This window comes from Caloenas nicobarica, chromosome 5 (genome assembly GCF_036013445.1).
Source record: "Caloenas nicobarica isolate bCalNic1 chromosome 5, bCalNic1.hap1, whole genome shotgun sequence".
Classification (NCBI taxonomy): Eukaryota; Metazoa; Chordata; class Aves; order Columbiformes; family Columbidae; genus Caloenas; species Caloenas nicobarica.
Genome location: NC_088249.1, coordinates 15,576,341 through 15,602,397, shown reverse-complemented (window position 1 = coordinate 15,602,397; position 26,057 = coordinate 15,576,341). Strand labels below are relative to the sequence as shown.

The window sequence follows — 26,057 nt, the reverse complement described above, 5'->3', positions numbered from 1 at the left end:
AATTCGCCTACTTCAATCACTCAAATAAGTGATAAAAATACCCTTGTAAAATACCCAAAAACATGGACTTCTTTTTTAATAATGTATGCTTCTAAACCACTGAGTCATATACATCAGCTTTGATTTTTAGTTATTTCCTACTGAACCACTGAGCTGGTAGAAGTGTTGTTGTTAGTTGAGGAAACAAAAATGCTCTTAACTGCCAGCCCCATAGTGTTGTCTTAGACACTTTCAGGCACAGTGAAAGGAAATAAACACTCAGACTTTGGCTCTGAGTTGGGCCCATAGATACACAGTATGTGTGCAGATAACACTATCCTGTAAGCCATATAAAATGACCAGCCTTAGCTTAGACTAAAGGTTCATCTAGTTCAGTATCCAGTGCTGCACACAGTGTACACAGTGTGAGCTTACCACGGCACAGGGGCATGCTGATGTTACATTTCTCTCTCTTCCTTTCTTGGTATCTCCCACTGCTTGTTTTCCTTTTTCACCAGCACTGAGCATGGAGATGACATATTCAATGACCTATTCAGCACCACTGCAAAATCTCTATCTTGAGAGGTAATGCCTCGCTCGGGAGACCACTACACCATATATAAAACAACAGCTTCTTTCCTCATATTCTTTACTTTGTATTTATTGGCAATGATTTTCTGCCATTTTATCAGCCAGTCACTGCGTATCAGGAGATCCTTACCCATGAACAAGGTGGGACCACCAGGAAAATGTGTCACCTCACAATTCGTTAAAGTTCCACATGACCTCTGACTTCTCTGAATAACACATGCCTGAACTTACTGCTTATAGTCTTTCCTCTCTATTAGCTTAGGTTTGGGGTTTTTTTGAGATCCTCTGTTGAGGAATCTTATATTTTTTTCCAAATTATGTGACATATATCAATCGATCAATTTCAATCCACACATACATCAACTCTTTCAAAGAATCCTTTGGTAAAGGATTCTGGCTACTTCCCTAAAAAAAATTTTTAAATGTTTCTGTAAATACATTAACAACAAAAGGAGGGCTAAGGAGAATATCCACCTTTTATTGGATAGGGGGGAAACATTGTGACAAAGGATGAGGAAAACTTTCTTTGCCTCAGTCTTTAATAGTAAGACCAGTTGTTCTTGGGGTACCCAGCCCCCTGAGCCAGAAGACAGGGATGGGGAGCAAAATGAAACCCAAATAATCCAAGGGGAAATGGTTAGTGAACTGCTACACCACTTAGACATCCACAAGTCTATGGTGCCAGATGGGATCCACCCAAGAGTTCTGAGGGAGTTGGTGGAGGTGCTCATGAAGCCACTTTCAACTATCTATCAGCAGACCTGGCTAACAGGGGAGGTCCCAGTTCACTGGAGGTTACCAAATGTGATGCCCATCTACAAGAAGGGCGAGAAGGAGGATCTGGGGAACTACAGGACTGTCAACCTGACCTCAGTGCCAAGGAAGGTTATGAAGCAGATCATCCTGAGTGCCATCACGTGGCACATATGGGACAAAGAGGTGATCAGACTCAGTCAGCATGAGTTTGTGAAAGCCAAGTCCTGCTTGACTAACCTGATTTCCTTCTATGACAAGTTGACCTGATTAGTGGATGAAGGAAAGGCTGTGGATGTTGTGTAGCTAGACTTTAGTAAAGCTTTTGACACTGTTTCCCACAACAGTTTCTCTCGTGGAGAAACAGCCAGCTCAGGGCTTCAACGAGCATTCTCTTTGCTGGTAAAGAATTGGCTGGATGGCTGGGCCCAAAGAGTTATGGTGAAGGGAGTCAAATCCAGTTGGCAGCCAGTCACAAGTGGTGTTCCCCAGGGCTCAGTATTGGGGCCACTTCTGTTTAATATCTTTATCAATGATCTGGATGAAGGGATTGAGTGTACCCTCACTAAGTTTGCAGATGACACCAAGTTAGGTGGGAGTCTTGATCTACTGGAGGGTAGGAAGGCCATACAGAGGGATCTGGACCAGCTGAATTGATGAGCCAAGACCAATTGTGTGAGGTTCAACAAGGTCAAGTGCCAGGATTTGCACTTGGGTCACAACAACCCCAGGCAGCACTACAGGCTCAGGAAAGAGTGGCTGGAAAGCTGCCTGGCAGAAAAGGACCTGGGGATGTTGGTTGACAGCCAGCTGAATATGAGCCAGCAGTGTGTCTAGGTGGCCAAAAAGGCCAACAGCGTCCTGGCTTGTATCAGGAATAGTGTGGCCTAGAGAAGTGGTTGTGCCACTGTACTCAGCGCTGGTGAGGTCTCACTTTGAATCCTGTGTTCAGTTTTGGGCCCCTCACTACAAGAAAGACATAGAGGTACTGGAGAGAGTGCAGAGGAGGGTGATGAAGCTGGTGGGGAGCCTGGAGCACAAGTCTTATGAAGAGCGGATGAAGGAACTGGGGTTGTTTGACCTGGAGAAAAGGAGGCCTTATCGCTCTCTACAACTACCCAAAAGGAGGTTGTAGTAAGGTGGGTGTCAGTCACTTTTCACAAGTAATAAACGATAGGATAAGAGGAAATGGCCTCAAGTTGTGCCAGGGGAGGTTTAGATTTGATATTAGGAAAAAATTCCTCATTTAAATGGTTGTCAAGCACTGGAACAGACTGCCCAGGGAAGTGGTTAAGTCACCATCCCTGGAGGTGTTTAAAAGGCTTGTAGATGTGGTGCTTAAGGACATTATTTAGAGGTGGACTTCGCAGTATTAGGTGTACAGTTGGACTCAACAATCTTAAAGGTCTTTTCCAGTCTAAATGACTCTATGATTCTATGAAAGTCATGGTAGTTCTTAATTATTTTGTCATATATTTCAATATAACTACAAGTTATACAGTTTCCAAAATACCAAAATACAGAACTAACTGTTCTGTAATTCGCTGCATGCTCACTTGAACCTTTTTTTAAAAAACCTATGTCACATTTGTCACCTCTTATTACTCTGATACAGACACCAGTCTAACTGATGCATCACAGTGGAAAGCTTAGCATTTTTCTTCTTCAGTCAGCTAAGAGCTCTTGCATACATACTAAACAGTCCTGGCAATTTGTTGTTACTTGGTCTTTGATATTTTTTTCTAAAAACTTCTGTTAGTTCAACTTGAAACTGTTGCTCAGGCTCAACCATTGCAAAGGAAGAGCAGGTGCAATGGATCAAGCTTTTCTGTTTTGCCAGTACCTGCCTTGGGCACTTTTTTTACAGTTCCAACATCTCCTGGCACCTCAGGCTCTCTGGCAGGATTCTGATGTCTTTGAAAAAGGATATATTATTGTAGGTTATGCCTTCTGCAAGTCTTTTTTCTCGAAGTTGTCCTTGTCCTTTCTTATTACAGTTTAACATTTAATATTGTGGCATTGTTCTTTTTGGCAAGGGGCATTCCCTGATTTGATCATGACTTCCGTTTTCTGAAGTTTTTCCTTATAATTCTAATTTACTTTACTGTGTAAACATGCCTTTTTTTTAAGTTTGGATTTACATCCAAATGTATCGTTATATATTTTCACAGGAAAGCAGGCTTCGAGACCTGGTTATATCGGGAAACTGTGACCTAGCAAGAGCTGCAGTGCCTCTAGATCAATATAAATTACAAAGATATGTAAGAACCTGTAAAAAAGTGCCTTCTGTTGAAGTTTGCTATGGATCCAGAAATGTAGTCAAAGACAAAAGAAGACAAATGAAAACAAATTGATTACATCTAACTTTCAGTTTAGGAAATACTAAATCTATTCTTCCATATTGTCCAATTGGAATGCCACACAGATGAGTTTCTCTTCACTGTAATTCTAATCTGGAAGTGAGCTCTTCTACAAAAAGCTGATCACTTCTACGCACTTTTTTTGTTTGTTTGTTTCCTGACATAATCTATTTTTAAAAGTATGATCTAGATGGCCCATATTTTATTTAAGGAATATTAGGAACAAAGCTCAAAACACATGCCAAGACTGGTAACATAGCTGTTAGAGGGAGACAAGAGAGAGTTGTTTAGAAGAGAGATGAGAGATGCACATGAAAGTACACACTCCTAACAGAGATAACATATTATTTGCTGAACAGGGATTTACAGCTCAGGCAAAAGGCAGAGGGCTTGCTAGCACTCATTACTGGCATTACCATGCTGATCTAATGTATACGAGCAGTATATTAATAACTGGTTTTTGACATTGGTAAAAAAAACCTGCTTGAACCATACTTAAGACTTAACTCTGAATTACAGACATAAAATAGCAAAAATTAGAAACTTTTTAATGGCATCTTTATTCATTGCTGTTCATCTATCGTAGTACATTTGTCTGCATATTTCAAGACTGTACAGAGACTGGTGTTAATGCTTAATACCTATTAATAGATTAACCCATTTTAGTCAATAATTTACCCCTCCTGCAACCAGAGATCAGATATATACCATGAACATCAGGAAAGAAATAAAATAATGATAGACGTTGTGGAAAATAGAAGAAAAAATAGATAGGAAAGTAAACAAGAAAAAATAAATAAGCATGTCCATTATGAATGTGACTTTTAGTATTGTGTATCCTAATAGTAAAAACAGATCTTTATAATATTGTGGCTATACTAACCATGAAGCAGATTAGAAATAGAGTACCAATGTTGTGTTACTGGACAGTCTGGGAACAGAAGGGGTTATGTCAAGAGACATGGTGTCACTGTTTGGGTATAGATGTTACTGGTAGGGTGCTTGATCCTACAAACAATACTGGAATGGTTCTTATTATTACAGGTTATCTCCCAGAACCAGATGGTAATGGTACAGGCACTGGCACCAGGGGCAGATGGCTTGTGTTTCCTGCTTCTTGGGGTCTTCTACAGGCTGTTTTAGGGGCAGGCATAAGCCAGAAGTAGTCTTCTGGCTGCTCTGAGCTGTGTATCTAATTCACAAAGGTTGGCTCCAGGGCACTGAACTGCAGAGATCTGATCTACATCTCCTTTTCTTAGACTCAATTCTTAGACCCTCTAACATTTTCCCTGGAATGAGTCTGGACTGTAAACTCTCACAGAAACAGTGAGCAGGCCAGTATATATCTGCAGGGGAAAAACACACCTTCTTTGTGACCCCTTTGCAGCAGCCTAGCTGGGCTGACAGCTGAAAGGCAAGGATGTAATACACTCGCTCGACAACAATGGTACTATGCAAGGTAGTAAGCACTATGCATGTTAAGATCTATGCTAGATATGAACTTCATGTTGGTAGGAAAATGGGCACAAGCAGTAAAGTGCTGTAACTTGTACCCATTTGTCAGACAAAAACAATGGTGAGAGGGCGACCGTGAGGGAAGAAGCAGGCTTACACAACCCTCTCCACACATATGCTCCTCATCTTCCCTGCTAGGAGACATATCTATGCTCTCAGTATCACACAGGCCTACTTTGTCCCAGATCTAATGACAGTTCTGCCTGAATACAATCTTTAAAAAAAAAAAAAAAATTCAAACAAGACCCAAACAAACATGCAACTATGACAACTTAAATTGATGAAGAGTCTCATCTACAAAAAACGGTGAATAACATCAGTTAAGAGGTGAAGAGCCCTCTGTAGCCATGCCAAACTCATCAGGTCAAACACTTGATTTAATAGTGGCGATCACCGCATACCTAATATGTACATTGACTTAATCTTTTTTCAGAGGGTTCACAATTTTTCCCATGAAGAGCATATTGTTGCCCATAGTTATGGTCATTAGGAAGGGCCTGTTGAACGTAATGGTAACCGGAACAGACATAGGCACTATTTCCATGCCTGTGGCAGCTGCTGCTTCAGTGCCCGTCTCATCCACATTTACCACAGCCTTATGAATGGCCTGTGAAGAAACAGACATGTTACAAGTCAAAGGTGTAAAAAATTAATAATCTGAATAAGTACATGAGCTAAAGGTTCCTGATGAAGTTATTGGTAAGAAACAAGCATCAGATGGACAGGTGTGAGTCCACTGCACAAAGGCAGCAAAGTTGGAAAAAAGTCAGCAAGCTACACAGCATAGCTTTCCTGGCCCCAGAGAAGAAAAGTTCATCCCTGGTGGAGTGGCATGTCCCTGCTAGCGAAAACATTTGCTTTCTTTCTTTTCTTATTCCCTGCACCCACGCGTGCAGATCTGTGGAGATAGACTGAAGATTGAGAGAGCAAGATCATATTTAACTGTCTATTAGAAGTTCATATAGTTGAAAAACTAACATGCAGATTAGCACAATGAATAGCAGCCTGAAATTACGTTTCCCATGTTTCTTAATGTCTTGAAAAAAATGAGAGCAAAGGAGAAGGACCAGAAATGAAGGGCTAGAGCAGAGAAACATGTAAGTTTTACCTTGCAAAATCAAGACATTCACAGACCCTAATTCACTAACTTCAACCAGAGGTCATCAGGGCAGTTGTTTTATTACATTAGACAGGGAAATTTGCACTGATTGTCAGCTTTCAACTCTAGGTTTATTGAAGTATGACTTATCTGTAACTTTTGCCCAGACCTGGCACTAATGAGAGTCATTGCTCATAGGCTTGAAGCCAAATGGCTCTAACAACTGCATTTTCCTTTCCCCCGAACAGTTTAAAAGCAAGTCGTGATTTTCCTCTCCCCTCTATAAAACACAGGCAGTGATACAGCTCTCTACTTGCCCGCAGGCAGGCTAAAGCGGATAGACACAAACAGAAGCAGCCTTGTGACAACTGTAACAACATGCTGCAGGAGGGTACCAAGGTGTGGATAGACAATGATTTGGTTATCTCTGCTTTATAAGGTTGACCCATGCAGATCAAAAAAGACTCCTAGATTAAAAAATTACAGACTTGTAATCTGTTCCAACTCAATTGCACTGACAGCTCAAGTAACATGGGTGAAATACTTTGTATGCCAACAGCTGCCTTTTCATGTGAAGCAAAGCCTCTTTACATGAGTTTTGCATCATGAATAATTGTAAAGAAAGAGACATAAGTATCAGTAACCATGGGCCCATAAAGCAAAAAGCAGTATGACTTACCTGGGAAACTCTGTGCTGGGGCTGCCCAGTGATCCCAGACAGGTCAGCCTTATCAGTAAATAGATCCTTGATGCCCATTTTATATAAAATATTTTTTAGGTCATATGTCCCATAAAGACTGAATTTTGGAAGATACAAATTTACGGAGCCACTATAAAAGAAGTGCAAGAATACGGTGAATCTTTTGATCAGTTATCACAGTACAACACAGAATCCCAAGAGGCAAACTCATTTTGCTTTCTCCCCAAAGATATTTTGCTTACAGGCTCTCTCTAGCCTACCCAGGAGATGTATAGTGACATTAATTTGGGGAGAGGAAAATAAGGTTTATAACAATGTTGGAAGGCTGATTGAGAGGCTGGGGCTGTAGGCTGCTGGCTCACAGTCTGCAGTGAGCTGACCCATGAGCAGTGAGATTGACCCAGTGAACATTCAGCATAACAGTGCAGCTGCACCTTCCTAAGGATCTTCATCTGACATTTTCAGAAGCTAGCGATACTCTGTGCATTCTGCTGGAAGCACCTTCATTGTGCCCCATTACTGAGGATACAGAAGATCCACCTTATGAAAAAGTGATTTTTTGAGATGTCTCGGGCTGGGCACAAAAAAAATCCAAGATGCCCAAGTTCACTAGTTACTTTTGGAAAAAAAAAAAAAGTTGGCCTAGTGTGTTTATTATATAAATCAAGACAGAAAAAACAAAAATATATACCAAAGGAGCAGGACGGTATGTGGTGATGTGGTGGTGATTGCATGGATGATAAAGTAAAAAACAAAAGCACACTGATGGAATATACTTGATCAATGGATAATTTTTTTTTTCTATGTTGAGTCCCATGTCTGATATATTCAATTTTTTTTTTAAGTGACTAGCTTGCTGCTTTCCATAAATGAATCAATGCTGCATATTTCTGACTCATTTCTTTCTTGCTCTTTCAGTAAGGATCTAACAATTCCTTTTCAAAGTTTAAAACCGGCATTTACAGCTAGAAGCAGCATAATGAGACAGAGGTTAGTGATAATGCTGACAGTAGGTACTATTTTCTGCTGAGAGACCAGGACAACTGTCCAGGGTTTCAGGTCAGGGACACATGGAACACTTAATGAAGCTGGCCAAAGAGCACTTCATTCAGTGGACAAGTCGGAAGGAAAAGGCCCATTCTCCCAGTGTAACACAGCAGCTACTGCTACGTCTGGCTGGTACCCAAAAATGAGAGTGCCAGTAGATTGATAATGGGTTGCTGATCTCTTACTTCTGCCTAATTTCTGACTGTGCTGATTGCTGTCTGAAATGAGGATGCAACTATCATTAAATCATCTGTCTTGCTATTACATAAAGATGCTCATTCACAAGCCCCCACTTGCTTTCAACATGCAGGAAAGAGAAAGTCGTAGGCACGCACCAACAATGTGACCAGGCAGGAAGCACTGGGATATGCTTTCCAAAAGAGAAAGTGATGTTTTCTCCACAGTTCTGCCATTAAATAGATCTCAGCTGCCTGTACTGGCAATATTTTGGCACTGTCCTGTGTTTGGCAGCCAACAGGAATGAAAAGTATTCCTTCTGCATCTGTGTCAAAGTCAGTTTGCAGACAGAGAAACGGGGACAAACATATCTTGCCCGTCATTCCATATCCTACATCAAACCCATTTATTAAGACCTCTCAGAGACTCCAAATAATAGCAATGCCAATCAGGTGCTTTGAAAACTAGAGGGAAAAGCAGGTGTTTGTGTCAGTTTGCAGGAGAGAACTGTCATGATAAAAAATGAGGACCTGCATGAAACAAGCTCGTCTTTGACAGTGATTTACATCTCCCACTCATGGCTTTTAGGTAAGTTATTCCATTTTGAGGAGAGAGGAGGGGATGGAGAGAGAAAATATAAATCCCCTCAATTGTATTTAGTGTCTTTCTTTCTGATTTTAAAGGCAATTGTGTTTAAATGATTCATCAGTATCTTAATTCACTGTCTTATTTGTCCTGTAGTGATTTTAGTCACAAACCATATAGTTGCTTCCAGAAGTTTCAAAACTGTCAAGGTGCACAGAGAATTACATATTTTTTTTGTCTTCTTTTTAAATGAAAACAAATTTTAGATTATTTTAATGAGATTTAACAGTGAATCAGAGCTAAGAGAATGACACTGGTTTTGGTATTCTGTATCAGGATGTGAGGTTCATCTTGAGAAATGATCATCTAAAACAATTTTTAAATGTGTATCTGTGAAGGTTTGTAACACAATACATCAGATTCATGAATGGACACAAGAGTTTGATTCTGTAAACATGTTGTGCCTATGCTTGTACACTTATTTTCTCTCATCAAAGGCTACTGCTACACATGACACTAGGCTGAAGGAGTCTAAAGTTATTTTTAGAAAGCATATAAACTTTCTGCCTTCTGGTATAAAAGTTACCCTGAAGCAAGTGTAGCTTATTCCAATTTTGACTTCCTAAGTCTTCAGAGAGCCTCAATATAGTGGCTCTGCAATGTGTCAGCTGCTGTGTACACTCATCATTGAACTTTATCCTCACAGTTGCCAAATGGAAGTTGTTATTTCAGCATTAAATGTGCAAGTACTGGCAACTCTAATGGGTAGAAAGGAAGCAAGAGGCAAGAAAAAAAGCTGAAGGAAAGTTGTAGGAATTTACTTGTAAACAGGAGAAGGCAGAAGACCTCCCCCTAAAAAAGTGAAAAGAGGTCTTCAGACAGAAAACTGAGGGTTATCGAGAGATGAAGATTGAAAACGAAATGTGGAAACAGCCGAAGTGCTAAAGCTGTCAAGGTTTTCACGTTGTGCAGTACCGAATGTGAAAGCACAGGGACACCAGAGCACCAGATTTCAGCTTTAGTCAGTTCTTCTGTATATTAAAACAGAACTAAAAATAGTATCCTGATTCTGTGTCATAGCCCAGCAGATTGAAGCATGTGTCTCCTTGTCTACCATTTGAACCAAGAACTGCAGAATTTTACCTTTTTGAAACTAGTGTCCTCCACCTTGACATACTTTCACAAGACAATCTTTTCTCCAGTTTCCTCATTCTTCCTTGATCGGGCAGAACAAAAAATGCTGAAGCACCTCCTTTATAATCCATTTGCACCACAGTGGAAGACAGCTCTTCATCATAGCCATGCTTGAACATGCCCATTCCGAACATCATTGGGACTTCAACAGCCTTGTTCCCATCCACAAAGAATTTGCTGTTTTTAGTGTTTTTTGGATCAAAAGGTTTCTCCCATTGAGCTTGAAATATAAGAGACAGAGTTAAAGGATATTTTGAGGGCATGAAACCATAGGACATATCACCATAAGGCACGTTCATGGATGATAGAAACTGGTACAGCTGGATCAGCTTTGAAGACAAACCAGTTTGCAATGAGCACTTATCTTACCAAATACTCAGAATAATTCAATAGCAATGCACAGTAGGTACAGTGTGATGTAATAAATTCCCTCAGATTCAGAGAAATGAAGGGATTTAGGTTACTTGCAGAGAGAGGCTTTTATGTGCCACTTTAATTGATGGCAAATAAAGTCATGAAGAACTTAATTCTACCAGACTGCTGGGTTAAAAACCAAACCAAAACAACAACAGAAATCTTTTGTACTGTCATGCATGCCATATTTCCAAAGGCGCCTCACTTAGTCATAGTGAAACATTGCATTGAAACTCTGAAAAATTCTTATGCTCAGCAGAGAGGAATTTCTAAGTCAGATTCCAGACATCCACCTCATCTATTTCAGAGGCTGAGCAGACTAAAGAAAAGTTGGGTTTGTTTGGTTTGGTTTGGGTTTTGTCTGTTTGCTGTTTTGGTTTTTGTTTGTGGATTTTTTTTTTAAGAAAGAGGTATTTCTCTGTAGTACATTTTGCCTTCTAGAACAAAACTATTTTTTAATTAAAATTAGTGAACAAAAGTAGAGCCACAACACTAAGTAAAAGAAGTGCCATCAAGAAAACTGTGAAACAAGATGCAACCCCTCTTGACTTCTGATTTCTATTTGAATGATGATTACTAGGCAGCTTTGGACAAATAAAATAATTGTCATTGCTATTTCCATCATCTGTGATATAGTTATAAATAGCACTTATTTAATTTAGTGAAATAAGAGTTAGTGCACGTCTTGGGTTCTGAAAATACAAATTGACAACTGCTAATACTCAAGATGAGCAAAGTTGCTACTTTTATGTTTCTTCATTAACAGTGACTTGTGTCATCAGATATACAACAGGTAGGACTTCCGCCTTGATATGCTTAAGATGAATTTTAAAAAACCCCCACAAAACAACAACAAAAAACCACCACCACCACCACCACAACAAAAACACACAAAAAACCCCAAACAAACAAACAACAAAACAAAAAACCACCACCAACAAAACAAACAAACAAAACCCCCAAAAACCACAAAACAAACCAAAACAACAAAAAACCCCACCAGGTAGAATGAATCATAGAAATATGAATGACATAAGTCCTGAAACCTTGATCTAGTGCTCAACTCAGGGAAAACAACCACTGATTTCAGAAAGAGCTTTGCTCGATTAAAAACTGAGTAGGATGTTAGGACTTAACATACAGATTAGACAGAGGTGATATTCACCAATCTTTTCCACCTTTTCAGAGAACTCTTATTCCTATGCTCTCCTCTCTCTTAGGAGGCTACCTTCTAGGGATGGCACCTTTCTCAAATGCTTCACAGTATTCAAGTGGAAAAATGAACCCCGAAGTATGATACTTTGTGGTGACCAGTTTGCCTACAACGTGATAAGGGACTGGTGTACTGTAGTGGAATAGCATGTCTGCTGGCTGAGAGCCAGGAAAATATTGCCAGACTTTTGTCCTTAGGGAAGGACCTCTACACTACGCTATACCACAAAAAAAGGAGGAGGAGAGTCACCAGTACTGTGCAAGGAAGGTTATAATGCACAGAGAGTGGGCAAGAGCCTAGAAGTATTGACTGGTTGGAGAGGTACCTGAGCTTTAGAGATCCTCTCCAGATTAATCCCAGCCTACAGATCAATTAGCATTAATTTACTCTCAATTTCAATAAATTTCAGTAATAAGAACTAATATCTAATTAAACAAAAAAACACCTTATTTTTAGAACATGCAGAAGTTATCTGTGAAACAAACTCATCTTTGATACAAGGTTTCTCAAGCTTTTGTCCCCATTGTGGTACTAAATTTATTGCTCCTTCTTCAAACACCTTTCAGTCAAAGAAAAATCAATGTCTTTTTCACCTGTTTTGAAAGATGTGTCTGATGCTAAACAAAAGCCTGTCCTGAAAACACTTGAGTCAAAGAAGTAGGTGTTCAAGAGTATTAAGAAATATCAGTCATCTGTATTCCAAACAGTTCCATTTAGCTGTGGTCAGATCTTCAGAGGTTAGCACAAGGAGCAGACACACAGATGAAAAGCAAAATGAAACGAAAATATGGTTTTGAATAACTTTTGGAGAAAGCTTCATATTGGAGAGGAGAAAGGAAGCGTCCAGGTTTACAGTTTTTAAAGAATGTAATTTCTTTTGAAAGAATAGCATTTCTAATATGTCACCTCGGTTTCAATTACAAACCTTAATAATATTTTTATCAGATAAATTACATAATATTATTTTTCTGAGTAGAATTGCTTTGTTTCAGAATATGAAAAGTTGAGTAAGAGAGAGAAGGTTTGAAAGAAGACACAATATCTGTTATTAGACCACTGATCAAGCCTTACAGCCTTGCTCCTCTTCTCATTAGATCAGCAGTCCAAAAAGCTCTGGGAAGATTATAGTCTGTATCTAAACAGACTGCTCAAGTTAATTAAGAAAAATGAAGTTATTGTCATTAGGCTTGTATTTGATACTGGTGAGTTGGTCTATTCACTGGAAAATATAAGAGTTTGCAAATAAAAAAAAAAAAAAAGGTTGAAAATCTATGCCTCATAAGGACTACAGCTATACTATCAGTAAAGGAATAATTTGTAAACAAAAAAAAAAGGAGAATGAGTGTGAAACTAAAGCTACTGTTACATGTTTAGCTTTGGATACATGAACATACTCAGTAACAACAGAACGACTGAGTAAACATATTTTCTTTTAGGTAAGATGCTAAGTTTTACTTTAACAGTGTTCTTTGAATTTAACTCTGAACTTGCTAAACAAACAAACAAATGAAAAGCTGAATTGGATTTCAAATTAATGCCTAGCTAACAAAGCACTTAAGAAAGTGCTCAGATGTCATTAGATTGCATAAGACTAGATGCTTCACTGAATAGAGATGCCTTCCTCAAAGTATATTTCACTTAATCTTCAGCCAGAAAGAAATGTATATATTAAAAGATACAGGAAAAATTGCCATAAATTTTTCTAGGAATTGTTTTCAGCATCAAGCCGAACATAATTTCCAATGTCTTTGTTTATGATTAAGTGTGAGGACCAGAAGTAAAACAACATAGGAGTCCATCTGCAAAAATATATTGCAAAAAAGAGGTGATGAAGTTCAAGACTGACCTGAGGAAATAATGTATGAAGTAGGAAAATATGATATGTATATCTTACCGTTAAAATAAATATAGCTAATAAGGAGAAGTTCAGTAAGTGGATCAAGGTTATTTATGAGGTCCTTGATTTTCCCATTGGTTCTTTCTGCTACGTATTTGTTGATCTTTATCTGGGCTTGATCAGCCCTCTTGAAGTTCATAGGATAAACTTCTCCTCCATAGAAGTTTCTCAGATTATTTAAAAATCTATGTTGTGGCTTCAGTCTGTCAAGCACATACAGGACATTTCCCATATTCATCTGTGACCCCTCATTCTTTCTGTTTATCATTTGCATGAGTTGACCATAACCTTCATGTATTTCATTTTCAGAAATCTGTGGGTTAAAGCTAAGGACCCTAAGAATCTGTGTCAGAGTCTCTGATCTGGCACCCAGAGTCAGCATTGCAAAGGCGGTAGAGATGCTCAAAGGAGAGAAGAAAACATTCCCATTGTTTTCACCAGAAGAAATCTCTTTGAAGAAGCAACATGCAAACTGACAGACACTGTTCTCTATAGTCTTTAGTGGCATGTTTTGGTTTTCTTGGCCTCTTTGATTTTGGTTTCTTACACCTCGGTGATCAGGCTTACAGGGATAACTGTTGGAATGAATCCCAACAATTAAAACACACACAAAAACCAATGTCTTCATGTTTCTATAACTCTGTAAAAGAAGAAAAGAAAAATTACATTTGACTTACAAACCTTTTTACCTTGTGCTTAGTAATAAGTAAGTCCCTTTACTGCACAGAGCTGGCTTGCTACCAGTGATTCCAAGCCATTTGAATTCAGGGATACCAGCTTTCTATTTCACAGAGTCAGATTCTGGAAAATTACTCAACCTACTGAAGAAGTTATGACAGAATAAAAATAAAAGTCAAAGAGGGATGAAGTAATACCAAAGACGCCCTCATTAAGGTTAGGCTACAATTCCTTTGAAACTGTTTTGTTTTCAGCGTTATCTTTTTAATGTGGCTTTAAGTGATAAAAAATCTATAAGTCGAAAGTACAAGTCAATAGAGCAGGAAGTAAGGGAACCAGTCAATGCTAGTTGGTTAAATTTAGCAAGATGAAAAAAATCAAAGCAGAAGAAAGACACAATATTCCTCTATTGTGAGAATTAAAATATTATACATTTTTGAATGAGCTATATGTAAACATATAGACAGACACCAGAGAGAAAGTAAATGCACTTGTTAATGAGGAAGTGATGAACATCTACTGTAATTCCATAAAGCTTCAACAACTGAGCACCATTCAGAAAAAAAAAAAATCCACATAACTAACCAAAAAAGACAACATACTTTCAGCAACTAGGAAGTTATCAAGACCCTGGAAATACAGTATTGCTTATTAAGAAAGGGAAAATGAATATGTACACAAAACAGCAAATGCAAACAACTGTTGCTGCTGCGTGCAGAGGCATGTCCAGCCTGATGATGAACCAAATCACCTAAAAATTAAAAAAAAAAAAAAAAAAAAAAAAAAGAGGAAACTCTAGAACAATCATGGTGTTCATCATCAGGAAGACATCAAAGAGTGATTTTGGCAGAGAAGGCTGCAATGATAAAATATGAAGATGAGTGAGTGAATTCTGGAAAAAGAGAGATACTAAAAGATGCCAATAGAACAGGAAAGCCTTTTCCAGAGCAGCATGGAAATAATCCATTCTGTATCTGTGGTTATACTTTTAACTGTATCACACTTGCTTCAACTTTTGTCAACAGAAAGACCGAAGTAAAGATGTGGAATATCTAGTAATCCAGAGCATCCTCCTATGGTATATGATCACTTTACCTACAGAATATTTTATAAAATAAAGTACTCTCTAGAGGAAGATATAAGGATTTTCAAAGCAGGAAAATATCTTAGGTTTCTGACTTGCAATGAAAACTGGCATTCAGAATTTTGTGCCTCATAAAATCATTGAATTATTTTCAGCTGCCACCATGACACTGCATTTGTGTTCTCCACTTGCCAGTGCCTTGGTTCTCCAAAATTCAGTGAACTCAGAATACTGATCTCTGCTTTAATAACATATGCTATAAACATTTCTTAATTCACACCCTTTGAATATCGTGGTTATAGCAATGATACTATCGCTTGGAAGGGCCTGAGCCCCATGACAAACCCCTTTCGGACAGTTCACTTTCCTATCTAGAACACAAACAAATTTGAGCTCTTCGATTTCTTTGTGACTTCTTCCAATATCACTTACTCTAATTCTTCTAGCCTTTACCTCTATCCACTATTTCTTTTTTTTCCCAAACTCTCTAGAAGCTTTAGAAGACAATCCTTAAGTCCACACTTCCGTTTCTTTTGCCCTACATTTGTTATTGTCATCAATTTACTTCATTTAAATCTCTAAAAGATTTAGAGACACAGTTTTCCTAAAGAGAGTTATGCTATACAAACACGCCTATCTCACAGAGGACTTATCTTTTTTATTAAAAAAAAAAATAAACCAACATAATAAAACAATTTAAAAGATTTAAATTGCAACTTGAATATGAACACGGTAATTTTTCAATTGATTAATCAGAAACATTTAATAATTTTTCTACGAGAAAAAACTGCATTACTTACGGTACAGCCACGAGGGTCCTATTGTACATACCAGGTCTGCACAGGTCCTTGCTCAGTTGTTTGTGCTGCTGAACACAAAGCAGGGTATCCTCTAGTAAAGGTTAAGATCATCTAAGGGCTGTGACTCACACATTATAATTTTAGAGATTAGGTAGTGCAAACGATGTTGAAACTAGTTTTACTGGACACCTAACTTTGCTGAATATATGTTTCACACGTGACTGTTTATTATTCATGATCGCCCTGGTTAGATTCAAACCAATTTTCCTGAAACCGAACATATTTTTTCTTAATATCAAACTTTTATACACATCTCAGCTGCCCAAATCTACTATTTTATGAACAAGAGAGTCATCAGAAGCAGTAACTACAGAGACACATCTCAGACATGACTTCCAGCGACCATAGCATCGCTGCCACTAATGCAGGAGGACAAGGCTTGATACACTGGGACAATCTGAATTTTTGCAGCTTAGCCTGCTTGTCTCCTGCATATCCATACCTGTCCTTGATTGTCTCCAGGTGAAGCCAGCGATGATTCTAGTAGGTGCAGAGCTTGAAACATTGTTTCGCTACATTAGTAAAAGCTGCTGTAAATGTACCTGACTATCCACTCCCATATGGGGAATCCACTGGCAGCAAGGGCTGTGATAGCGACTCCTGGGCCACTTGCATGGCCCTGAGCCTGGGGAAGAAGGAATGTTGCTGGGATGCCATTGCACACAGGTGATCCCAGTTACAAGCATGGCCTGGGGACAGGGGGCGGAAGCCTGGAAACACGGGTATTAAACAGAGCAAGTCTTTAGATCAGCTCACTGTCTTGTGACCTGGGGATGGTGTGGGGAGCGGGCCCCTCTGATCGTGTGCCAAGTTCAGCTGGGTCAGATTAGACAGCCTGGCATCCTGCACTCAGCTCGGCTCACTGCAATATACTCCTGTGACTGCTGGGGCAAGAATGATGGAACCATTCAAGAAGAGAACTCTAGAGACCATGTAGTCCAGCCCCTTGCTCAAAGCAGGGTCAGCTTCAGTGAGTTGCTCAGGACGGTGTCCAGTTTGTTTTTGCCTTCCTCAACAATGGAGACTCCACAATCTCTCTGGTCAACTTGTTTCAGTGTCTAATGACACTACGCTGAAATAGGTTTTCTCTATATTTAAACGGAATTTCTTGTATTTTAATTTGTGCTCGTTACCCCTTGTCCTATCACCGGCTGACACCAAGAAGAGGCTGTCTCTTTCTTTAATCCTCCCATCAAAAATCAGGTATTTATATATGTTGGTGAGATCCCTTCTTCTCTGGGTTAAACAGTTCCAGCTTCCAGTCTCTCCTCATACATTAGATGCTACGATCCGTCAATCCCCTTTGAGGCATTTCGCTGAAGTCACTCCAGTATGCCCATGTTGTTCTTGTGCTGGGGAGTCCAGAACTGGATGCAGCACTTCAGATGTATACACCAGCAATGAGCAGAGAGGAAGTATCGCTTGCCTTGACCTGCTGGTGATGCTCTTCTTAACATAGTTCAAGATGTTGTCTGCATTTCCAGCAAGAGCTTACTGCTGGCTCATGGTCAAATTGGTGTCCACCAGGAGCCCCAGACGCCCAAGCAGGGCATTTTATGTCTCCATTTCTAAAACTAGGGTAATATTTTATTTTCCCTTCAAAACAAAAGCATTTTGGGGGAGGAACCAACCCTTATGCAAAATAGATGGAGTGCTCATCTCAGTGCTGTTTCTAAGCAGAACTGAAATACTAACCACAACAATAACTCAATAACATTTTCTGGGAGGTGAAGATGTAACCAATGAAAGTTGTTGATGATTACAACCTATCAAGCAACTCAACAGATTGAAAAAAACTCTCTTAAACAAGTTGCTTATGAACTAAGGCTTGAGAAATAAAAGGCTTTGAAGCAGTATACTGGACTCACACATGATGTATTCTTCACAAATAGCACTCATCTGAAAAAGTACTTGAGATACTAATGTCACTGATTCTTGTATAAATAAGAGCCAAGAATCTCACTTACAGCTAACTTTTAATAATGGGCTGCAGTTTTCATGGTATATAAAAACTGATTTCTGATGAAGGAAGGAAGGAAGCCCAATTAAATACAGACGCCATGCTAATGACAAGGTGACAGATGAGTGACTAAGCTAGATTTGAACACACCTAGACCACACCTCAGAACAGTTGCAGGAGAAAGCCTGCTACTGAACATGGAAAAGCCTGCCTTACAATTGGAAAAAAAGCAGAAGAGAAAAATCAGTACAGGATCAATTTATATGAATTATGTGAAACCCTGGACACTAGTATTATATTAAAGAAAGTCAAAATCTGTCTTTTGTCTCTTTCTAGTGTCAAGCCATGAGAGGAAGGTGAAGGAAAAGGTAACAGTTCCTCATTCAACTGCATAAATTTGGTATTTGCTGAAAAACTTAAACAACTATAAACTATTGCTTATATCATAACTATAAGCAGAATACTGTTCTACAAAAATTCAGCAATTTTGTTTAATTTTGAAGACTGGGATATTCCAGATTAATGTTGCATGTGTTGAAGACGATGTGGATAGTGAACAGGAAATTCCCTCACCTTCACTGGGGGCTTTTCCAAAAATTCCCACAGCTCTTAACACAGCTTACACTGAAGTGTTCATATGTGTTTAAGCCCCAGCTGGCAAAATTTAGTGTAAATATATCTGCATTGAGCAAGGAGATTGAAAGAGGTTTGTTTATGCAAGGTTCCTCTCTTCACTATATCCAGTAACCACTGGGAGCACGAGTAGGGAATACTACTGCATAAACAAAGCCCCAGAGCCTCTCCTTAGACTGTGCTAAACCACAGATACCAGGTGTGTATATACCTTCAAAGAGATGAAAGAGTCTCTTAATTTGTTGTCCTATTGAAACTAAAGCACTTCCTCATAACCATAATTAGAAAGGGAGGCAACAGGGACTCAAAAACAAATTTTAAGTTGTACTTTTCTGGAGCTGGCAGTACTTTCTCCTGAATATATAATAGGGGAGGGTGTACAACCTATGTAACATGTAAGGTGTGATCTATCTGACTTAGGACACCTACAATAACAAAAATATGTCCCTTTATAAATAGTTCAGATCTTGAAGAATTTCTCAAAAATTATTGCTCGGTAGGTAAAGGACTGATAGTGATGACCTACAGAGATAGACAGCACTCCAAGGCTTCTACGTTTAGTTGTGGGACTTTTCACAATCCTTTTAGTCCCAGGATTTCCTGCCAGTAAATCCATTTTACCACACAACAAACAGGTGGAAGAATACACCAAACTATAGTAGCAGTGATTGAGATAGCTTGCAGTGGGCTGGCACCTCCAGAAATCATACAGCTATATGGTTTCTGGTCCCAAAACTATCTGAAGCATTTCTCCACCTGGCAGCAACCGTAACAGCATCCTTTGGGTGGGAGTCTCACCAGCAAGCAATGAGTCTAATAGAATGGATTTGCTTATATTTAGCTCCCTTTAAAAAAATTATAGATAAACAAAACCAAACAATTGACAAACACCACCCACGCAAAGGCTGAAGTGTTCTCTTCCTTCAGCGTTTCATTTTTATTTCCAAATATCTTTCTCAGTCTCTCAGTCCCCTCTCTCATTACTCAGTGAAACAGACATGAGCCCACTCAGCTTATGTCCGCAGCATCCTGGTCAATTATTCCCTCAACTATAAATCTCCTCCTTCTCCGGAGCCCCCAGATTCAGTCACACTTTGTCTACATACATTCTTCAAGGACCTGTGCTCATCATAAAAAATAAACACACTTTACTCTTCAACATTTCCTAGGTACACTTGGTGATACATTATCTATCACTGGAAATGCATGGCTGTACTTAAAGACATGCAACTCTCTTGTACCACCACAACAAGTTCTTCTTGAATTAAGTTACTGTTGTCAAACCCAGCAGTGTTTTATAAGAAATGAGAACACCTTTCAGGAAAAGAGCAGAGGTGGCTATGGCTTGGCAGCTTTTCTCCCTTCTGCCCAGCTCCCCACCTCTCTTTCCCTAGAGAGGAGGTAGGGAAGGATTCCCCCCCCAAATTCTCCTGATATCCTTTCTTCTGCAGAGGATTCAACAGAGCCATACCCTAGCCCTGAATCCCCTTTTGGCTATTCTTGCTTTCCTAGCCAGAAGTAATGGCACCATGAAAGGAGGCAGGAAAAGTAAGGAAGAAATGTTAGACAGGATAGGCCTCCTCTGTACAATACTTCTGTGAAGTCAGAGGTGAAATCTCATACCCTCACACACAGGCCTCCCTTGAAATTCAGTATCCTTCCAGCCCTCTCTTCAAATGTCCTTTTAAATCCCTGACCCAGTACCACAAGCCCTCCAAGCACCAACCCCATTCCAGTGAACACCTCCTCAAATGACTCACTGCAAAGTCCCATTTAGCTCCACTGACACCTTTTGCCCTCATATCTCCTTTAACCTCAGTGTTACAAAGGGGAGAGGCAGAAGTGATGACAAGAAGTGGGTAGAAGTTTGTTTCAAGAAAGCTGAAGGACCATCACACTGAAGAACTGGTATTAGTTTACTGCTCATGGCTTTTCCTCAAAGCGAAGGAATTGTTTCTCCCCTGAAACTAGTTCCCTTCCTTCTCAGCACACCCTTTAGGTTAATATGACTTTTCTGCTACAAAAGAAAACTCTTTTACATTTTCTCTTCCAAAGTGGTCAGTCAATCACTGCCCCACACTTCATATATTTTCTATTTTTAATGGCTTGCCCTTGCAAATTTGCTTTGATCTGCCTTCAGTGAAATTTTACAGCTTTTCTGTTTCTACCTGCAGAGAAAATCCACATAATACTGTTTTCCTTTTAGCTTCAGCAATTTCATTGTCCCAAAATACTAACACCTTGACAGCAAACATCAAGGTTAATGGCTTTCCACTGTCAGTCCTTATCAACAGCTCTTGACATTTTAAATAAACGAGGAGGTAAAAAACATAGAGAAGAAAATCCCTCTATATTCAAAAAGAGATTAATAGCTGACCACAAAGAGAAAATTCTCAATATTAAATTAAGATACCATGCACAGACAACCAAGAATATCTTGACTCCTTTTTCTTACGTCCTCTCTCCAAGGTTTGATTTCCCTTCTGAATGGCTTTCTCAAAGTAAACAAAAGTAAAGAATTTGGTGTTCTGCACAGATAGTCAGACTGGTGGCAATCCCAAACTATAGTACTCTTCCATTACACTAGAAACATGCACCTGAAAAAAAGGAGTGTTTACTTAGGCATCAGACAACAGCAGGTTTTTCATCAATAAATCTCAGGACGCTTCATATCATCAAAGAAACATCAACAGCTGTTTTGAAGAGAACATGCAGTCAGCAGCTTACTCTGTCAGCACATACAATAGAAACCAGGGAAGAGGACGACAATTGTCATAAGAGATGTTTGGTTTTGGTTTTTTTTTTGGGGGGGGGACAAGATCAAGTTCTGATGCGTTTACTTAAATGCTGAATTATGTGAATAGTGTTGAGTACCAATTATCTAAATACCCTGGAAACAGGTGTAAGAATTTAGTTATCAGCTACTTCTCATTTGGTGAAGTTATTTGATCCATTAGCACTTCTCATGGAGGTGTCAGGGGAAAAATGACAGACTAACCTAAACTGCAACATAATGCTCTCTCATATTCTTTCTGCTAAACACGCACTGAGACCTCAGAGATTACAAACTGAGGAGGTCAAGCAAGAAGTTGTGTCTCAGAAAGCAAGAAATACTGTTCTCCATGTAGGACTGAAACATGGAAAGGAGACTTTTCACTGTGAGACCATAGGAAAAATAAAACTAGAAAAAGAGCTGTGAGAAAGCACAGCTGAAAAGCAAAATCTTCTGTTTTGGAAGCTAGCACTAGAGATTGCTATGCTGTGCAACAGATCACTTGGTGGTACCAGAACTGAAAGAAAGACAACTGAGTCAGTGACATGATGCCGAAACTGTGCAGGGCTCTAGACATTAGGCTAATTGTCCTGATGTGGCTGTGCTACTGTTCAAATGTGACAATTGAACTCTGCACAGCATGTTGCTTGCCATAAACTCATGCCAGCTTATTCAGAACAAACTTAGGTGTCTAAGCTGACATCACATTGCACAAATTGAACACAAACACCAACTCATCCAAAAAAATCCTTCTGAATGGAGTTCAACACATAGAAAAGCTCAGAGCAAGGCTTCTGAATGAACTGAGAATTAGCCCTAGGTAGCAGTTCCAATGCTACCCTAAGGGAAGAATTAATCTTGTAGACAGTACCTCGCATGCTCTGTCCCAGACATGCATGAGAATTCAGTGTACTACCAAAATGGTAACTCCAGTCACAGAATCATCCTGTATCAGAGTGCCACACTGCATGGCGCCACTGCTTCTGACACCTGACACAGCTCATCCAGGGCTCCTGGATATCTCTGCAAACAGCTGCCTTGCACAGAGTAGACATACTCTGGGAAGTAAGCAAATCTGGCAAGACTAGCTCATGATGCCTTCCGTGACAACCAACCCAACGCAATACAGATGTTACAATATGAAAAAAATAAGCAAAAATGTAATTGATTATACAACTTTGGAAGAATTTACAAGCTACAGCAGTTCTACAGCATAGTAAGATCCTTGTCCTTTCTGACCATTAATTCAAAGGAATTTTTCATAAAAGCAGTAGATAACATTGCACCAGGAGATTAATTACTGATAATTAGAAAACAGAGAGGTCATTGCTCATTTTAAATTGGATCCTGGTGCACAGACCCATGTGATTATTAAACCTCTGAGATCACAACTAAAGAAAAACTTTGAGTAATGGAAATCACACAAGTGAAATTCAAAGTTTGCAGCAACATGCTAATGCACACAGAGAAAATGTGTGAATTAGAGGTATAGATAAATAAATGAAGGGCAACCAAGTGTACTCCTTCCTGAAAGCAGGGTCAATAAAAATATATTATACACTCGCTATCCATTCTCAGGGCAATGAAGTCACTGGAAAGGGAAATGAAAGAAAAAAACTGAGAACAAATGTGGGCATTACCAAAGCACTCCCTGGAATGCAGATTAGATGTAGAGAGGTGACCTCTCAGTGGGACATACTTTGGACTTAGATGAACATACTTCTTAACAAGGCACACTTCATACTTCAGCAAGACACAACTTCTCCTCTTCTGGAAAGTGGCGGGTGAAGATTTATTCACACCGTTTGGAAAAATAATATGTATTTTTTTCAAATTATTATTTTCACTCCTGTGAAATAGCCTTTAGGGTGAAATAGTACAACTGCACACATGGTTGTTCTACTGGTCCATTTCATGAACCCATTGTTCAGGAGATTCGCTGTTTCCAACTACACTATTGCAACTATTTGCAGTTGTGCTCAGAAGGTTAAACTCCATTATCTCAACTCTGACAGGCTGAAGAGTTAAATTCTGATCTGGACTTTGCGCTGTTTAGTAACAAGCAAACAAATGAGCAAAATGGAATTTGTCGTGTGCAGATACTTAGCTTAGCAAAAAACAAACAATCTGAATGCTTTTATATGTCTTTAAGCTACAGCCAATGGAACCGTAGGCCTGCACAACTCTAAAGAAATGAAATCGTTTGTTTGGGATGCTGGGTGCGTCCATCGCTTCATGATCATTATGAAAATCACGTTTATAAAATAAATTAATGATCATAACAAGCACATGTTCCATGGTCCATGGAGATCAACATCCAAGGACAGACATATATGCTGAGGATTAAACAACACCTGCAAATCCTGAAAGAAAGACAGACAAAGGACATAGGACCTGCTGGTCTTCCTAAAGAGGCTTCTGTTAGGCAATGTTGACAACAGCTCCCAAAAAAGGAGCTCTAGGACAATAAACAATGGGAACCAACAGTAATGATATTGGACGAGGGAGCTACATGTCCAGAAGGCAAAAGACCTCAGAGGTGTACTGAACTTGGTTAGTCGGGGTGACTAGTAAACTGGCTCTGGGTGACTGGAACTGTTTGCGACATCATTGCATGTCTAATATGTCTGAGGTAGGGAGAAAAGGTCTAGTGATGAAAATCATACCTATAATGATGTAACCCAGTGGACACAGAAAATGTGGGGTGTATCACTGAAGATGCAGTGTGAGTTAGAACTGTGGCATTAAAAGAAAAGGGATTTGCCTTCATTGTAATTGCCATGTAACACACACTAAACGATGTATGTGCCCCATATGTTTCAGCTCAATTGTTCCACAAATGCTCTTTTTGGGCAGCAATCTATGAAAATATTCAAAAGCTAAATATGCCTTTAAACCTGTTTGAAAGCAGAGAGATTATAACTGCATTGACACTGGGCATGGGAAAGCTGGTTGACTTGGGATGTTCTGTAGAGACGTGATGACAGATAAACAGCACAGCACAGCTGCTATGCTTCCCACTTCACTGCTGGAAGGAGGATTCAGTATCCTTAGTGTGGCCATATCCATTGCTCAACAAACAGCATGCCTGGTTTTGGATCCCGCATGCGTAGGCATCACATCATCACGCTGGGCACCTTTCTCTGTCACCTCCTATATCTGCCAAGCATATGCCTGAACAGCCCTGCAAGCAATCTCTCTGATGGAGTGGCATTTGGGACAAACCCTCTCTCCACAGAAAAGACTAACACATGTGGATACCAGAAATGTGAATTTGCTAAGAAAAATTCCAAAGCATCACCAGGGAAGCGACATACCTTCTAGAGAAAGAAAGCAAAAAGAAAATCAAGTAACGTTGTTTTCCTCAGCCTGTAACAAGACCGAAACCTCCCACAGACACGTGTCCCTTCTACCTCTTCAATCAATGTACAAGTCAGTCATTGAAGAATGTATATATTATGGATCTATGTATGTATATATTTTCAAAGTTGCTTAATAATGGGCTGTGGCATGAAAGGAAGGAAAAAAGCAACAGTTGCTCAAGAGCTGTTAAGTGAAGAGACATTCTGCAACAGCCACTAAAGCAGGAGGAATTTTGGCAATTGCGGGACAAAAAAATATAAAGGAACTTACATTTTGGACTCATCTGGTGGTGGCTACTGCTTCCTGGAGAGGGTCTCATCCGAGCAAGCTAATGACAACAGGAGCCCTTCTCCCTTCTCTCAGCAGAGTCTGGATGAGGTCCCTGCTGCAGCGCCCAATGCACTACTCCGGGCTTACCGACCCTCTGCAGGGCAAACTCACTGATGGTTCACACAATGGCAAAATGATGTCAAGGCTTTATGTTCTGCCTCAGTTGTTCACAGCCTGGTGCAAACTCAAGCCATTATCTCTGAGCTCCTGAAAGATTGCAGCAGCCAATTTTTGTTGCTGAAGGAGAAAATATGGGGCCTAATCCAAACCTAACTGAAGTCAGTGAAGAAAACACCAGCTGTTGCTGCTTTTTCAGGGCTTTTCAAAGGAATCATGTTTCAATCTCTTGGGGTTTCCGTCATACATCACAAGCTTTGTTTACAATTTTGCCCATTGCAATAGTTTCCTGAACTTACGGGAATTAGAACTGCAAGATGAACAAGGCCAGGAGTTTATAGGCGCCAGATAAGTCCCTGGATGTATACTCAAATCCTGCAGTAAAAATGCACTAATCTACTTTTCTTTCATGTAGGAGCAGGTTACCTGTCATTAATTGCATAGTAACAGCGGTCACTCAAGCAAATATATACAGGACAGTGTCCAACAAGGCAGCTCTCATACTCCAGTGCAGACAATACAACACAGAAAAAAAGCAGACAGCAGCTCCTGCTTTTGTTGTGAGAATAGTTCCAGGATTGCTGGCCTAGTTTTTAGCAGCTCCTTGAGGAAAGGGGTTGTATATTACACATAAAAAGGTATGGTAGTGCTATTTTTCATGTCAAGTCATGATTAATTTGTATTTCTAAATAACTCTGAGCAGTATAAGGAACATTTTGTTCTTCACTCCTGCCA

At 39.5% G+C, this 26,057-nt stretch overlaps 1 protein-coding gene across 3 annotated transcripts; it reads right to left on the bottom strand.

Moving 5' to 3' along the window:
* Positions 1-4,239: 4,239 nt before the first annotated feature.
* On the bottom strand, positions 4,240-25,315 carry LOC135989318 (alpha-1-antiproteinase F-like). 3 transcript variants are annotated; one of them, XM_065636075.1, is made up of 5 exons: positions 25,146-25,315; positions 13,522-14,164; positions 9,950-10,220; positions 6,977-7,127; positions 4,240-5,805 (listed from the first exon to the last, which is right to left on the bottom strand). In XM_065636075.1, exons 2-5 carry the CDS (start codon positions 14,150-14,152, stop codon positions 5,617-5,619), a joined length of 1,242 nt encoding a protein of 413 aa, XP_065492147.1. In that variant the 5' UTR covers positions 14,153-14,164; positions 25,146-25,315; the 3' UTR covers positions 4,240-5,616. The 3 variants fall into 3 exon arrangements, with proteins under 3 accessions (XP_065492147.1, XP_065492145.1, XP_065492148.1); XM_065636073.1 differs by lacking the exon at positions 25,146-25,315 and adding an exon at positions 16,087-16,154; XM_065636076.1 differs by lacking the exon at positions 25,146-25,315 and adding an exon at positions 16,118-16,149.
* Positions 25,316-26,057: the final 742 nt, after the last annotated feature.

Bases quoted from the DNA above. Each gene is read 5' to 3' on its own strand.
- LOC135989318 (XM_065636075.1), bottom strand. From the start codon at position 14,152: ATGAAGACATTGGTTTTTGTGTGTGTTTTAATTGTTGGGATTCATTCC. The intron at 10,221-13,521 runs GTAAGATATACA...TTATATTTCAAG, and splicing joins TAGCTATATTTATTTTAACG to CTCAATGGGAGAAACCTTTT. The intron at 7,128-9,949 runs GTAAAATTCTGC...CTTCTTTTATAG, and splicing joins AGGACACTAGTTTCAAAAAG to TGGCTCCGTAAATTTGTATC.